This window comes from Leptosomus discolor, chromosome 5 (assembly GCF_034619465.1).
Source record: "Leptosomus discolor isolate bLepDis1 chromosome 5, bLepDis1.hap2, whole genome shotgun sequence".
In the NCBI taxonomy this organism is placed as follows: Eukaryota; Metazoa; Chordata; class Aves; order Leptosomiformes; family Leptosomidae; genus Leptosomus; species Leptosomus discolor.
The window spans coordinates 56,597,074-56,612,216 of NC_141395.1; the positions used below are offsets into that span (position 1 = coordinate 56,597,074).

General features: G+C 38.9%; 1 protein-coding gene across 1 annotated transcript in view; it reads left to right on the plus strand.

Annotated features, from left to right (window-relative positions):
* The window catches only part of DPY19L4 (dpy-19 like 4), a 29,556-nt gene that overhangs the window by 10,666 nt on the left and 3,747 nt on the right, over positions 1–15,143 (plus strand). Inside the window, exons 9-17 of the mRNA XM_086465355.1 lie at positions 1,981–2,112; positions 2,198–2,296; positions 3,512–3,585; positions 5,418–5,576; positions 7,214–7,333; positions 8,393–8,513; positions 9,967–10,023; positions 12,424–12,506; positions 14,302–14,434. Of these exons, the coding sequence (XP_086321481.1) occupies positions 1,981–2,112; positions 2,198–2,296; positions 3,512–3,585; positions 5,418–5,576; positions 7,214–7,333; positions 8,393–8,513; positions 9,967–10,023; positions 12,424–12,506; positions 14,302–14,434 (978 nt within the window). The remainder of the gene's footprint in view (positions 1–1,980; positions 2,113–2,197; positions 2,297–3,511; positions 3,586–5,417; positions 5,577–7,213; positions 7,334–8,392; positions 8,514–9,966; positions 10,024–12,423; positions 12,507–14,301; positions 14,435–15,143) is intronic.

Here is a 15,143-nt window from a genome sequence, read left to right on the forward strand (position 1 = left end):
GTATTAGAACTCTTTGACCTACTCATAGTTGGGGACTTAAATATGGCCTCAGAGGTGCCTGCCATAAATACTGCTCAGAAGCTTCAAAGGGCACGGACTGAGTGATGACTTGAGTGTCTTGCAGCCTAGGTCCAGCTGAAGTGCATGTCGTGCCAATCAGAAGAATAAAATGGCTTTAAATTCACTCTCTTTTGGTGTTTGGGACAACTTACCTAACAAAAGGGTCAGAAGCTAACCAAAGCTTCTGAGACCTGCAATGTTCTTGGAGAACTGAAGGAGTGATGAATGATACTCAGTCATGCATCCTGTCTGGCCTAGCTGCCTGTCCTGAACCTGTGTCGGGGCAATCCCAAGCACAGATACAGGCTGGGCGATGGGTGGATCGAGAGCAGCCCTGCAGAGAAGGACTTGGGGCTGAGTGAAAAACTGGGCATGAGCCAGCAATGTGCGCTCGCAGCCCAGAAAGCATCCTGGGCTGCATCAAGAGAAGTGTGGCCAGCAGGTTGAGGGAGGGGATTCTGCCCCTCTGCTCCACTCTCATGAGATCCCACCTGCAGTGCTGTGTTCAGCTCTGGGGCCCTCAACGTAAGAAAGATGTGGACCTGCTTGAGCGGGTCCAGAGGAGGGTCACGAAGATGCTCAGGGGGCTGGAGCACCTCCCCTGTTAGGACGGGCTGAGAGAGTTGGGGTTGTTCAGCCTGGAGAGGAGAAGGCTCCGGGTAGACCTTATAGCGGCCTTCCAGTGCTTAAAGGGGGCCTACAGGAAAGGTGGGGAGGGACTCTTTAGCAGGGGGTGTGGTGATAGGATGAGGGGTAATGGTTTCAAACTGAAAGAGGGGAGATTTAGATTCGATATTAGGAAGAAATTCTTTACTGTAAGGGTGGTGAGACACTGAAACAGGTTGCCCAGAGAAGCTGTGGCTGCCCCCTCCCTGGCAATGTTCAAGGCCAGGCTGGATGGGGCTTTGAGCAACCTGGTCTGGTGGAAGGTTTCCCTGCCCATGGCAGGGGGGTTGGAACTAGATGGTCTTTAAGGTCCCTTCCAACCCAAACCACTCTATGATTCTGTGATTCTTTTCTCTATTCACAGGAGGGTGAGGCTGACCAAAAAATGCTGTTTGCTGTGTGCAGTTAAGGGGCTCATTTTCACCCTGAATAACCCATGCTGTACTGATTTAGCCAATAAATAGGCTAGACAGATGCTGAAAGCTAATTGATTTTTCAATGCAAGGAAGTATTTTAATTTATTCTGCAAAATGGTTCTTAAAAATGTTGCAACAATAAGGCGTATTTACTCTGCCTCTTGCAATGGTATATGTGCTACTTGTACATACGTGCCTTCTAGTTTTCCATTTCAAACTGCATGCAGTTCTGATTTGTCACCTCTTCTTTCAATTGCTTTTCTTTCTGTTCCTCAACAGTGGGAAATGTTTGATCTATTTTAATTCAAAGCAGGGCCCTTAACATATAAGGGAGAAGATGGGTGTTTCGGTAAAAGTCTGAAGAATCAAGTATCAGGGTTTATAAGATCTGCTCATCAATTAGTAAATAACAGAAAGTATCGGTAACAGTCTGTGCACCCCTGAGATAGGTTAAATGAACAAGTTATTGAGGGCAAGGAAAGTGCACATTTACAGTAGCCAGCTCTTTCACACAAACTGTGTGGTTACTGCTTCGAGCTGCATCACAGTGAGGTGTAACAGAATGGGGAGACCTTGTAAAGTACTAATACTTTTGGGATTTTTACAGAATTCTTGTGAAGCAATTGTGCACTAGTTACTGAGGCTGACCAGGATCATTTTAATGTGAAATACTTTCCAGAGCCAAATGGTACCCTGCTAGATTCATGAGTTGGAGGATAGAGAACCATTAATCCCCTGATTAACAGGGGAATGGAGTGAGCTATCTGCCGCTCTAAAAAGCAAGATGTATATCCACTGTAATTTTATTTTATTGTGGTTTATTTTATTTCTTCAACAGGTGCATGAAGTATACAAGATCTACTTGTTTTCTCTCTTCTTGGGGTACCTTTTGCAGTTTGAAAATTCAGCCTTATTAGTGTCACCATTACTGAGTCTTGTAGCAGCTTTAATGCTCTCTAAATGCCTTCAGGTAACTAGACTCTCCTCTAACTCTGTAGTTTTTACTGTTTAAACTGAACTCGAAATGATATGGCATTCTTAAAATATTTTTGCAGATGAATATGAAAAAAGGTACATTTATGTCAAGATTGCTGAAAATAATGTACATTTATTTGGTATTTACAATAACAGTGACACTAAACTTCATACTAAAGGTAAGATTCCTCTGTAAAAAGTGATTTTAATTGTCAAAATCTGAATGAAAGTTGTAGATGTATCTTGGAAAAATCTTTTGAAGTGTTGCTTATGTTACTGATCTGAGAGTTCATAGCTTAATTCGTAGCAAATTGGAGTACTGAAAATTGAGTCATTTTGTATATATATAAAAAGTCTTTGTCTAACACATCAAGCAGCTGTTTTTTATTGGGGTTTTGGTCTTTTGGGCTGAGGTTAAAGCGTAGTATAGAAATACTCTTTAAATCGCACTTTAGGTATTTCATAAGTGTGGGTTTTTTTATAACTCGGATGGCGTTTACAAACTGATCTGAATATTAAAACAATATTCTTGTGCGTGAAGAAGACCTAGTGGCCAGGAACAGGTATGAGTAGTCTCAGGGTAGATGTTAATTTTCAATTAAATTTCAACTAAAACGTGGGAAAAGGGACCATCGCGTAGCGCAGGAGTTGGCTAGGAGTTGAGATTACACAGTGGGATTTTAGCGTGGTCTTGTATTTTGATTAGCAACTGCCTATTGCTGGGTCTAGTCTTTTACATAACAATGTTCTTTTCCTCCATGTCTCAAACTCACCCTGGTTGTGTTAATTAACAGTGTCTACTTAAAAATAAAGCTAGAACCCTAAAAAGTTTGAGAGAATGCTCAGATCTGATTGTTTTCTTGTGCTATTCAGACTGGCTAGCCTTGCTGTATCTCCAGGAAATAAAACCTAACCTTCAAAAATAAGAGTTATGTAGACAGTACACAGAACTTTCGGCTGCTCAAACAATTTACATGAAGATTACAAATGCTTGTAACTTTTGCTAGGCTGCAGTCCTATTGTTTAGTGGAGCCAAACACAATGTTCTTTGGCTTGCTTGGGGGTAAGTCTGTCTGTTTTTCGTGATCCTTCTTACACCACTCTGTAGTCTTTTGACAACTTACTGACATCTTTTCACTTGCCCTCGTATTGGGGTACATGAATGAAATTAAGGGAATGAGATTCTCAAGGAAGCCTTAAAGATAGATTTATTTAAGTGAAGAATTACAGTACTATACTGGTACCTTAATTGGCACACTTAATCCAATTTGTTACTTTTATCTAAATCTTGAATAGTTGATTGTTCCCTGCCATTTTGTAACCTAAATGAAGAGACTACATGAAAGCTGCTTCCAGCACTTGATAAGATTTTTCTCTGCTAAATTAATTTTCAGATATTTGTTCCTCATAAAGAAAATGAGCATTTGCTGAAGTTCATTGAAGTAAAACTTGGCTTAAACACCACTAAGTAAGTTTTTAAACTCTTTACACCTTCTAAGATACCCAAACTTCTGAAACTGCTCTGAGAAGTGTAAAATTTCAGTGGCTTGTGAGAATTTTATAGAGTTAGGGAAACGGTTTCTATTTGTCACCTGGTTTTAAGATTAAATTAAAAAAAAAAGATGCATATACAGAATTTACTTAGGATTTTGAGGTTTCTGAGGCACCTCAATATTTTCCATGCATTGGGGTGAAAGCATGTCATAGATTTTTGTTTTCTTTTGATGTTGAAGAGCAAAAACTGTCTGTACTCTGTCTAGTGTTTCTAGTAAGACTTGAAAGCAAAGATAACAGTGTAAAGGTGGTCGTACTAACTTTTTATAGGCTGGAAAAGAAGAGTCTCTGAAAAGAGTCATGAACTATCAATACTATCTCAAAACAGGGTTGGGTTGTGGGGTTTTATTTTTAGTTTTGTAATAATAACACCCCAAAAAAAGCCCTGTATGTTTTGGGAGAAATTAGGACAAGGAGCAACTTAAAAGTCAGAGGGAATTGTGATTCTAAGAAAAACTGTTTGCATCTGTGAAAGAGTTGAATGTTGGTCTACAAGAAGACATCATGGCTTCAGGTTTTCTGGAAGACTTCAAATGGAGTATTGGTAAGGACTGAGACACCTCCTGGACCCAAGCCAAGACTTGCCATTCTGTGCAGGAATTGGGACTCTTTCCTGGAAACTGCATCTCTCTTACAAAACTACTTCACAGCCTTTCAGGGGAAGAATTGGAAAATGACATCACACTTAGTTGAAATTGTTGTGGAATTTTTGGAAGACAAGATGAAATGACCTTGCCTAAGACGCATTGTTTAACACATACATACATACACATTCTTAAGTGTTCTACCAGAAAAGAAAGCACTGCTTCTGGTCAGGATTTCTGTTTATTCAGCTACCAGGTATTATGGATTTTATTTTTTTCCCCTCGGTGACTTGCTACATGTTACTTTCCAGTCTGTCAAACTGCAATGAAGCCAGTGATTGAGACAAACGGGGTGCAGCTCCGCCTAGAAAATTGTGTAACTGTGGGTTAGAATTATGGTTTGCAGTACAAGAGCTTCAAGATCTGCCTTTTAAGGCCAGTTTGGACATGCCCAGCTGTTAATCTTTAAACCAATTCTGTCTAATTCAAAGTGGTTTAGTTCTCTAGTCTTCCCTTGGGGGAAAAGAAAAAGAAAAGAGGGAGGAAAGCAGAACAAAATAAGACAAGAATGCATTCACGGCATTACATGCCGCACCAGTTCCAGTTGAGAATACGCATTGATAGTGCTTCTTGGCAGAGTATATAATCTTTCTGCTCATTAATTGAGGAAGAAAAATGATCAAGTGGGTTCGGCTACAGAACTAGAATTTCAGCATTAAGGATTCTATTCTTGGCAGTGCCTCGGGCTCATTTGTGATCTCGGATGACCACTTTCCCTTCTTCATCTCCCTGTTTGGAATGAGGACAAGCGTACCTTCTTGCATCAGTATCTCTAAAATCTTAATCCACTGTGACAGTGAAGTGCTTTGTGGTTCCCATAACAGAGTTACATGGGAGGTTGGATTTTTGTGATATAAAAGAGTTGTAGTCTGGTCTCTTCAGATCACAGACTCTTTTTTGGAAGATAAGCTTTTGACAGTTACTCTAAAGACTACTTGCAAAGTGGTTTCAAATGATAAAAAGATAACTTTTCAAAGACACATTTCAAATAGTTTCCTAGGACATGAATAGGTTAAACTGTGATTGGTTGTGTGCTGGGTCTTCTTTTTTTAGTCTGTGGGGTATTGTTATTGTTTTTAATGGGGTGTTTTTGCCTTACTAGGAATTTTACAATGAATTGGCTCCTTTGTCAAGAATCTCTTCAGGCACCCTCCCAAGACTTTTTTTTGCGACTAACACAGTCATCACTGTTGCCTTTCTATATTTTAGTATTAATTATCTGCCTTTTTTCTGTAACTCAGGTCATTTTTAGGAGAATTTGGTAAGTAACTTATTTGTACTGAAAAATAAGTTAAAAATAAGAGGTTCGTGAATGTCTTAAGTGAATGGTCGTCATGTTTGTTGCACCATTGAGCTTGCAAAGGTATGAATGCCAGTGGAAAGGCCCACCAGAGGCTCCTAAAGAAAGTCCTTTAGTGAGGACCTTCCTGAGCATCCCTCCAGTCAGGACAGGGAGTCGTCCTTAGTTTGTTTCCCCATAGGTGCAATTGCTGCAGAGCTCTGGCTATGTGATCTGTCTCTTCCCATTGGGAGGGAGAAAGATGGTTTGTCTGGTTTTGACCTTGTAACAGTGAAGTTAGCTTATTGTTGCTAGAGAATTTGTTTCTCCTTTTTGGGTTTGGGTTTGTTTTTTTCCAAGTTCGTATAATGTGAAGAATAAGATGGGTGGAGTTGAGAGGATTTCAGATTTCTAATGCCTCATCGTTTTTTTTTAAACTCTTGTTTACTGTGATAAGGTCCATCAGCCTTTGCTGCTCAGAGCAGAGCTGAAGTAAAACTGACTCAATTATTTTTAGTTTCACAGTGATTCACAGGTCCCTTGAGAGAAGGGGTAATGGAGCTGTCTGTTTACAGACTAAGAATAGCAACGCTGTAGATGCTAGTGTAACTTCTCTTGGAAGCTCAGTGGCTAGGAAATTCTCACTTCCTGCTAGAAGATGAATGGTGTAACGGCTCGGGTATTAGGGCAAATTTCTTATTGGTCTGCAGCAAAAATCTATTGATTTTTTTCAAGGACCAAGTGTTTTAATAGATGTACTGTTATAAATGAAAATGCTTGTCAGGTTGGATGTGTGATAGTATGTTCAAAACAATGAAAGAAATTTCCAATTTTTTGATAGTGGTTGAAATAGCTATTTACTACCTTGTAATAAGCAGTGACTTCAGTATGTCCAACAGCTTTAAAGAAAAGCTTAAACCTTCTCCCTGCTCATTTTTAATTTTGAAGCAGTTAATCTGAAATATTTTTCCATTTGTCACGAGGAAATTTATAATGATATAGTAACCTGAAATCACATCGTGGTAGAATAAAATGTTGTCTATTGTATGCCTTGCTATCTTGTTCGTAGATAAACATTTGTTGTAAGATTTTGGTTATGATTTTTATTTATAATATATTGCTAGAATTTAGAATAACGTGACTAAAACCTGTTTTTGTTATCTTACTTTGTCATAAAATGGTATACCCGTTCCATACACAATTATCATCCTACAGATTCCATAATTCTTCACCAAGATAATGATATGAAGAAACTTAGTTAGAATGCATGGACAACATGTTTCTTCTGAATGTTTGCAGAGTGTGCGTGCCCTTAAATTGAACTGTCTCTCGGTGCTGAATTACCTTAAAGTAGGATTTACGGTGGTAGGGAGTGATCCCATTGTATTAATTCACAGCCATTGCTCCAGAGAGGTTACAGTCTAAAACAGGGGATAGTGGCTACTGATAGATCATTGGTGAAGTACAAAACCCAAAAAAGCAGTGCAACAATACTGTATGATATGACACAGAATGATCTCAGTGTACTGCTGACTTAACAGTCATAAAAGTATTTTTATTGGCACCTTTGCCTGAGATAATGTCTGAATTAAGTGATGTCTCGTTTTCTCCAACTGCAGTGGTGAACCACTGAAAGAGACAGTTAAACTTGAGGATGGTCGAATTGGAGAGAGGCCAGAAATAGTTTATCATGTAATTCACACAATTTTGCTTGGTTGTCTAGCGATGTGTTTGGAAGGGTAAGTCCAATTTTGATGTATCTCTTTTGAAAGAAACAGAGAGTTCCTAACTGGACATGTTACACCGTTCACCCCTTTGAAATTCCCCTCTTTTCAGAAGTGTATTTGGCATATAGTGGTGCTAGTTGGTAGGGGAGAAAGCAAAGATCATTTTGACTATGAAGTGGATACAGGTGTATGATGAATTATGCTTGGTCTCTTTAACATGTTATCCAAGCTTTAATACAGTCAAAATCCAAGACATTAATTGAAGCAAATTTTAATCACCTTCTTTATGGTATTTAAGTGTAGAACTGTGCTGTAATTCTTTTAATACTGTATTCTAGCAAGATCTTGTGTAGTGTTTTGATGAACAGTGCATGTTTGGAATATCAGGACGTGGAAGATTTCTTACCCATCTTCTTGTGTCTAGGCTAGCATGAAGTATACCTTTGCTTGACATGTTAAAGCAGTAGCAAAACTATTTTCAAAGGTATTGTGTTAGTCCTTAAAGCTACAGAAGCTAATATTTGAAGGACACTGTTGTTCTAATCTTGGCTCTCAGCTAAATCAGCATGAAGGTGCTAGACTTCCGTTTGTATTACACTCATCATCCTAAAATCTGAATACTCACAAATTCTTAAAGTGAGCAGACTGTTGTGTTACTATGTAGTCGTTTTAACTTGACTAGCCTATCCTTAAGAGGCAAGACAATACCAGCAAATAGTAATTTGTTTATTAAGTATTTTCCTTTCCTTTCTTCAGGAACTCCCTTATAGTACAGTGTCTGTACAGCTTTGCTGAATAGCTGCTTTTTATCCTTACTTGGCTGGAAAATGGCAACAGCCAAGTGACTTTACTAGTCTGTTTTTCTTTCATCCTCCCCTGAACTCTGTGAAGGATTTTGTCATCTTTTACCTTCCATCTTGCTCCTCCATCTTGCAGCAGATAATCAGGTGCCTGCTCTTCTGCTAGAGATTTCCTTGGTTTACCCTTCAGTGCCATCAAATTTGATCTCAGAATAGCTTGGATACAGAGGCATGTACAGAGTCCCAACTAAGTTATTGCACTGTTTTTCAGAATGAAATATCTATGGACACCTTACGTTTGCATGCTTGCCGCGTTTGGTGTGTGCTCTCCTGAACTTTGGATGACACTTTTCAAGTGGCTTCGACTGAAAGCTGTGCACCCAATATTGCTGGTGAGTTGCTGTTGCCAATGTCTTGGGAATTGCAGCTAGTAAGCGTCTAACTTTTCAAACAAAAATTGCCTAAGACCTGTAGAAGAACCCTTTAAAAGAATGTGTAGTTCTGTGAGCAGCGGGTCTCATACAGTCTGCTTTTTCTGTGTCTTTCGTTCTTAATATCATGCTTTCACATGTTCTCTGGTACTTGGTGATAAAGTGTTCACGCTACAGCCTTTCCTCATAAGAAACTGTGCTGTCTTCATCTCTCTCACTCATCTGTTTAATTTCTTTTAAGAAATCTTGGACACCTCAAGCTCTCTGTCATATTTAGCTGAGGCTGGCCAAGAAGGTCATGCGCTTTTTAGGAGGAGCGCGGGAGGTAAAGTACAGGCATGCAGGCAAGCATCGATATAGCCTTGTTTCACTAGGAAATGAGGCTAAAAATGCGGTAGTTAAGCGTATTTAATTGCTGAGAGTAAAACCACTTCATAAGACATGGTAAATTGAATTACTTTGCATAAGATTTGTTCATGTGTGGCCTTTTTAGAGAAATGTTGCAAATGAAGATAAGTTTGTGCTACAGTGCAAACAACTCCCCTGCTTCCAACACTGGCTTTATTTTTAATATGCTAAGAGTTGCTTTGTGCAATTTTTAGCAGTTTTGTGCATTTATTTTACTAATGAAATAAGGGCAGGATATTACTTACCTTAATTTCAAGAGGCTTATAGGAATAAATATTTTATACTTAAACAGAGATTCAGTGTCACTTGTGAAAATGCCATACACCGTTACATCAGAAACATTGGCAATGTTCTTCCAATCAAGGAGTAACAATATGTTTGTGTACATGATAAACATGTTCTTTTATATACCTCATGGTTTCTGATACATAAGCCTGCTTTTTTACTATTAACACAGTAGCCAGAGCTTATTATAAAGAGAATGCCTTGTGTGCATTCCTTACCAAATGTTTCCTGTACATGCAAGCTATTTTTTTCCTTTATACAAAGCAAAAATTATATCAACTAGAATGATGGTGTGCTGAAGAATGGGTTTCTGGGTTTTGTGTATCAATATTGGTAATCTGAACAAAAGCATCAACAAGATCAGAGGTTTGAAATGCTTGTTTCACACTTTTTTTCCTTTCTCGGATTTTCTCATTGCGTTTTTATTCTGCTCCCTACATCGTGTGCACAGTGCATCATTGTTGTTTGAGTAGTAATTAACCATCCATAATATTGATGGTAAAGTTACTGTGGGTAAAATAATTTCTTCTATGCTAAATTAGGCAAATTCTTGTTTGCGGGGAGTTTTTTGCCTGGTAGAAAACCACAAAGTTTCATGTACCGTAACTCTTAGGTGTCAGGCATGAATGTAGCCAAGTATGTGAACAGAATCAACAGATAGTCCAAGGCTGGAGAATGGTGCATAATCCGTAATCCATTTCTTCTAACGTGTATTTTCTAGGCTCTTATTCTGAGTATGGCAGTTCCCACAATAATTGGATTCAGCTTGTGGAAGGAGGTAAGAAAAGTACCTTTGTATTGTTTTTGTATGTAGGCACAATGTGAGTCAAAGTGATGAGCAAATATAATGAAATATACTTGGTGAAATGAAATATATATGATGAAATAAAAGCTGTCATCCACTGAAAATATATTTTGTTTTGGTTTGGGGTTTTTTTGAACAAAACTTTACACTTTTCAGGATGAGGTGTTTGACAATTTAATTTGTGAATGATTGCTTATTGTAATTAAGTGTTTTAATTTAAATTAAGACTTTATTATATTCAGCTGTTATGCTTTGGGTATATAAACTGACTCAACAAAGAAAATACTGCCAAATGGAAACCCAGGATATTGAAAACTGTGTTGCCCCAATCTTGGTTTTTGTGAGAGGGAGTGAGGTTAGATGGAAGTAAAGTTATGGGAGGCCATATGCAAATAATCTGTTTGAAAAGCTCCCATCAAATTAGAATGGTGTTAAAACCTTTATGCAGAGGACTGTGTAGAGGTATGTATATACTACAATACAGGGAAAACAAACTACAGATGTTTCCATGTTTAAACTAAATACTTAGCTCTTTATTGCAAGTCACAGACAGACTGTGGGGAAGACTGTTTTGAAATTGTTTTTTAAACTCTGTAAGTACAAAAAATACAGGAAATATCCCATAAAGTGTAACCCTCTGCTATACTGATGTAGCTTCAAAATAGTTAGTCTGAATAGTTTTGTAAGAATTCAAATATAAAAGCCAATCTTGACCAACAGTATTTTAACAGATTTTCTAACATCTATCTTGTAATAGAAATGTTGGTTGCAATGTAGTCTTACTCTTTATACATTTCTGCCAGAGCAATAGATATTCTGAAAAAAAGCTAGAATTCCTCAAAAGAGTTATGAAACTATTACAATAGAGGAAACTAGCGTAGTTGACCAAATAATTCTTCAGATTATTTTTTAATAAAAGCAGTGTAGGGGTTTGGACTCTAGAGGGCTTCATCCATTGCAGATCCAGCTTTTGTGTTCAAGCAGTGATGAACAGTTGCTCTCCGGGTTCATAACTCATCCCTGAGCTTGGAAACTTTGGTTAATAGTAACGAGACAGTGCAAATGCCTTGAGGCTCTTAATCTGTTACCGTGGTAGGTAACGGGCTGGCCTGGCTGTCTTCTAACTCAGTCTGGCGTAGTCCTTCGTCTAACTAGATTTTTGCAAGGGCTCTGGTTTATAGGTGAAGCTGCTTCTCCTTGTGGTGGCAGTAGCGGTTCCTCTTTTTGTCTGCCCATTGTTCTGGGGCGAGTTCAGGTATGTGTACAGCAGCACTGCTACAGCTTTCAGCCCTGATGCAAACATACAGCGGCTGTTCCTGTGCTACCCTAGCATGTCTGGTTTACTATCACTTGACAGCTCAATTACAGTCCAGGTAATGGGGGTGGAAACTCCTTGGTTAAAAACAGGCTCCCACTTCCAACTGTCTGTCACTATGGCTGTCTCTAAGTTGTCCCTTTAGTCTGGCATAACCCATAAACTTTGTTCTTTTCAAAAATAGCTCTCATCCAGTAGCTTTCATTTACAACAGTGTGAACGTGCTCCAGCCCCACAAGGCTGGCCAGCTTCTAGCCATGCCATCGTCAGATAAACACTCAAAATGGCTCAAGGACTGACAAAATCTCCCATCTTAATAAAGGACCTGTTGTTCCTTCACCTCTCAAACGTGACAGGATAGGGCAGCTGTGGTGCAGGCTTGCAGTCTGGGCTGGACTGAAGGAGCTGGTGTTCAGTCTGACCACAGAATCCCACGTTTTCCCAAAATGATTTTCAAGAGCATGAACTGAGATATCCTACTTCATACAATATAGTGTACTTCCCTTCACTGCAGGATGGAAGTAAAAGTTGGAGGCAAGTCCAGGTCAGGTTACCCACACAATGCTCTTCTAGGAAATTTCTTCTCTCCTGTCCTGCTTGCATAGCACCTTTCCTTCAAGTCACAACAGGCCAACCCCTCCTGCTCAAGCAGGTTTACCATGAGAGATTTATCAACTTTTTGGTTCAGTGCCCTTGTTTATATACATTTGCATATGAAAACCTGAACTATGGTTTTGATGCATTTAAGGCCAGTTAAAGTTGATGAATGTTGTGGCTGCATAGGTTTTTTTTGTGGGTTTTTTAGATTATTGTAAGTATTCTAATAAAATAGAGAGAGATGAGAACTTGTGTTTGACATATTTATTTTGGAGAAGGTCTGCTGCTGTCGGGTAAGTATAAACGGAGGTTTGCAAAATATTCAAACAAAAATACCAATCAGGAGGGAAAACTCAGATGAAACCCATTTCTGTTGTGTTACTTAAGGCCTTAATATGATGAGATGCTCTATAGATTTTTTTTTTTTTAACTGTAAGTAACCAAAAATATGTTTCCATCAGTTTTTCCCTAGGATAATGACAGAGCTTTCAGAACTACAAGAATTCTATGATCCTGATACAGTAGAACTTATGACATGGATAAAGTAAGTGTGAAGTCCTACATTTCTATTTTACTGCTTCATGTCAGGGTATTTTTATCTCAACGTTTTGTGGAGCTACCTCTGTTAATCTGAGTTTTCCCTTGCTAAGTCATTCCATGATGTATGGGAGGAGTAATGTGTATTTTAAGTTTGATATTATTCCCATGGAAAGAAACAGGAATTTACCATTGATTACAAGAGGGGAAGATCCTGAAACAGGCAAGCAAATCATGTTTAGTATCATTACTAGTCCTAATTTCCAAATGAAGGTGGATATTTTAGTACTTCATTCTTCGCACACTGACTTTTCAGTAGAGGATTCATGTTGATTGTAACGCCAACGGGGGACAGAAAAACAGAAATTTTTGTGGACGTGAGCCAGTAAGATGAAGTGCCTGAATGTCAGGATTTAGAGACTTCAGTCGAGATACACGCAGTGTCACATGTATGATTCAAACTTCCCCTTTGACCAGAAGGCTGGAAGGGTTCTTGCCTGTCTGGCTAGGCAGGGCATAGCAAATACTGAGCTATGTTATATAGCTTGTAGTGAGCCATGTGCATAGCTAATACCGAGTCAAGTTTCTTTCACAGACATATTCTTCTCCTCACCCAGAGTTTCATAACTGGGTTCTGGCCTCACTCAATCGGTCTTTGAACTATGTCATTAGGAACTGCACTTCTCTGAAAATTAGATCCCCTATGCTGTACTTCTCTGAAAATTAGGTAACTTACTTAGCCTTTAACTGTATTTTTTTTAGAATATTATTTTCTGTATTTATATAGTCTTTAATGTCAACCTGTTCATCTTCAGAAAAGACCAGGCTGGTAATTATAGTGTTCCGGCCAATTTCTTCTTTCTGCTAATGGTAGTGTATGTTGTTTGTCACTGCTGTGGCTCTTCAAGGCAGCAAGTGGAATAATGCCAAGTACCTAATGGCTTTTACATTAGTCTGCATATATTATGCTTTAAGTACGTAATTAATCATGGTGAATCACATCGAGATTCACTCAGCTAAGAGCAATTTGACTACCGCTATTTGTAGCAGTTGTTCAAATTTTTAATGAAAATAAAGATTTGTTTTCTTAAGGATATACTTAGATATCCATATTGGAATTTTAATTGAATGTCATTATTACAGTATGTTTTCTTAAAATTTTCTCTCTGATAATATGAATTTATTTTGAATTTTCTCTGCAGGAAAAGTTACCCAAAGTCTCTAATAAAGTGTGACAAGGATTGTTTTCTTTCACTAATGCAGGAATACAAATAGTCAAAACCAAAACCAGAAACATAATTGCTGTAGACATGATCCTGTATCATGACAGTATTTACTCCTAGATGATCTCTAGGACCATGTATTTCATCAACAGAAAATAATCCCAAATCTTTCTCTTACAAGATAGTATCATGTTCTTGCTCCTTCTGCCTACCCTTCCTCCCAAGCTTGTTTTGTCACAAGTCAGCAACCATTCTGAAAAGCAATAATTTGACCCATTCCAGGACCACTCTGGTGCTCTGTGGATTGCAAGGAGGGAGGAGAATGGCCATCAGCCCTCACCCCAGCAGGAGGCCTTCCTTGCAAACTCCATATTGCTGCAGGTCTGAGCTTTTCCGGGCAAGAAAACTACTGCCGCGGCACTATTAACACCAATTGTAATTAGACCCCCGATGATACCTTCGTGTACTCCAGTTCACACCATAGCACCTTAAAAGATTCACACAGTGTATAACATTAAAACCATTGTTTTGCGAAATGCGTGCTGTACTCTGATGTGTGTGTTGATGTTGCTTTTGCAGACGGCAGGCTCCTGTGGCTGCTGTGTTTGCAGGCAGCCCGCCGTTAATGGGTGTGATTAAGCTTTGTACCGGCTGGATGGTGACAAGCTTGCCTTTATATAACGATGATGATCTTCTAAAAAGAAATGAAAATGTGAGTATCCAATTCCATAAATGTGTGTGTATTATGTGATTTATAGACTGAAGTGCCTGACTGAGATATGTGGGAGTACTGTAAATGTTAACGCTCCAAAGAAGATGACCTTCTAACGTTCCTCCTGACATATGCTTGCATTGCTCTTCAGTGCCGCCCAGGCCAGCTGGCAATGCAAATTACTTGTTTGGTGCCACTCCTGATACAAGTGAGTGGCATTCCAGATACTGCCCTTTCTCCAAAGTGTTTACAGGCCAAGGCGAGAAAAGAGTATGACGTCTTGTAAAGAAAGATAAGATAAAACCAATACATAATCTGTAAGCTCATGAACAATGTGACCATATTGAGTTTTAGGCAGGCTGTTGTTTCTGAATGATTGTGAGCAATTTTTATTCTGCCCGTTTTGTCAGGGACAAAGTCACAAAGCGGAACGGACTTGCCCAGTGATTGCCTAGCAAAGAAATCGAAATTGCTGTTCTGCATTAGTTCTCAGTCTGTATTGGAACACTCAGGATTACAGTAGGGAAATGGAAATCTCGAGCAAGATACTTGACTTGGAAAGCGTCTCACAGGAACTGTCTTCCTCTTCACCCGAACGTAATGAGAAAAAAAAATGATCAAATATATTAGGAGGAAGGAGGACATAGGAGTCCAGCAAACAGGGAAGGGAGTATCAAGTAGACTATCAGTGCTTCATTCTGGAAAGAAA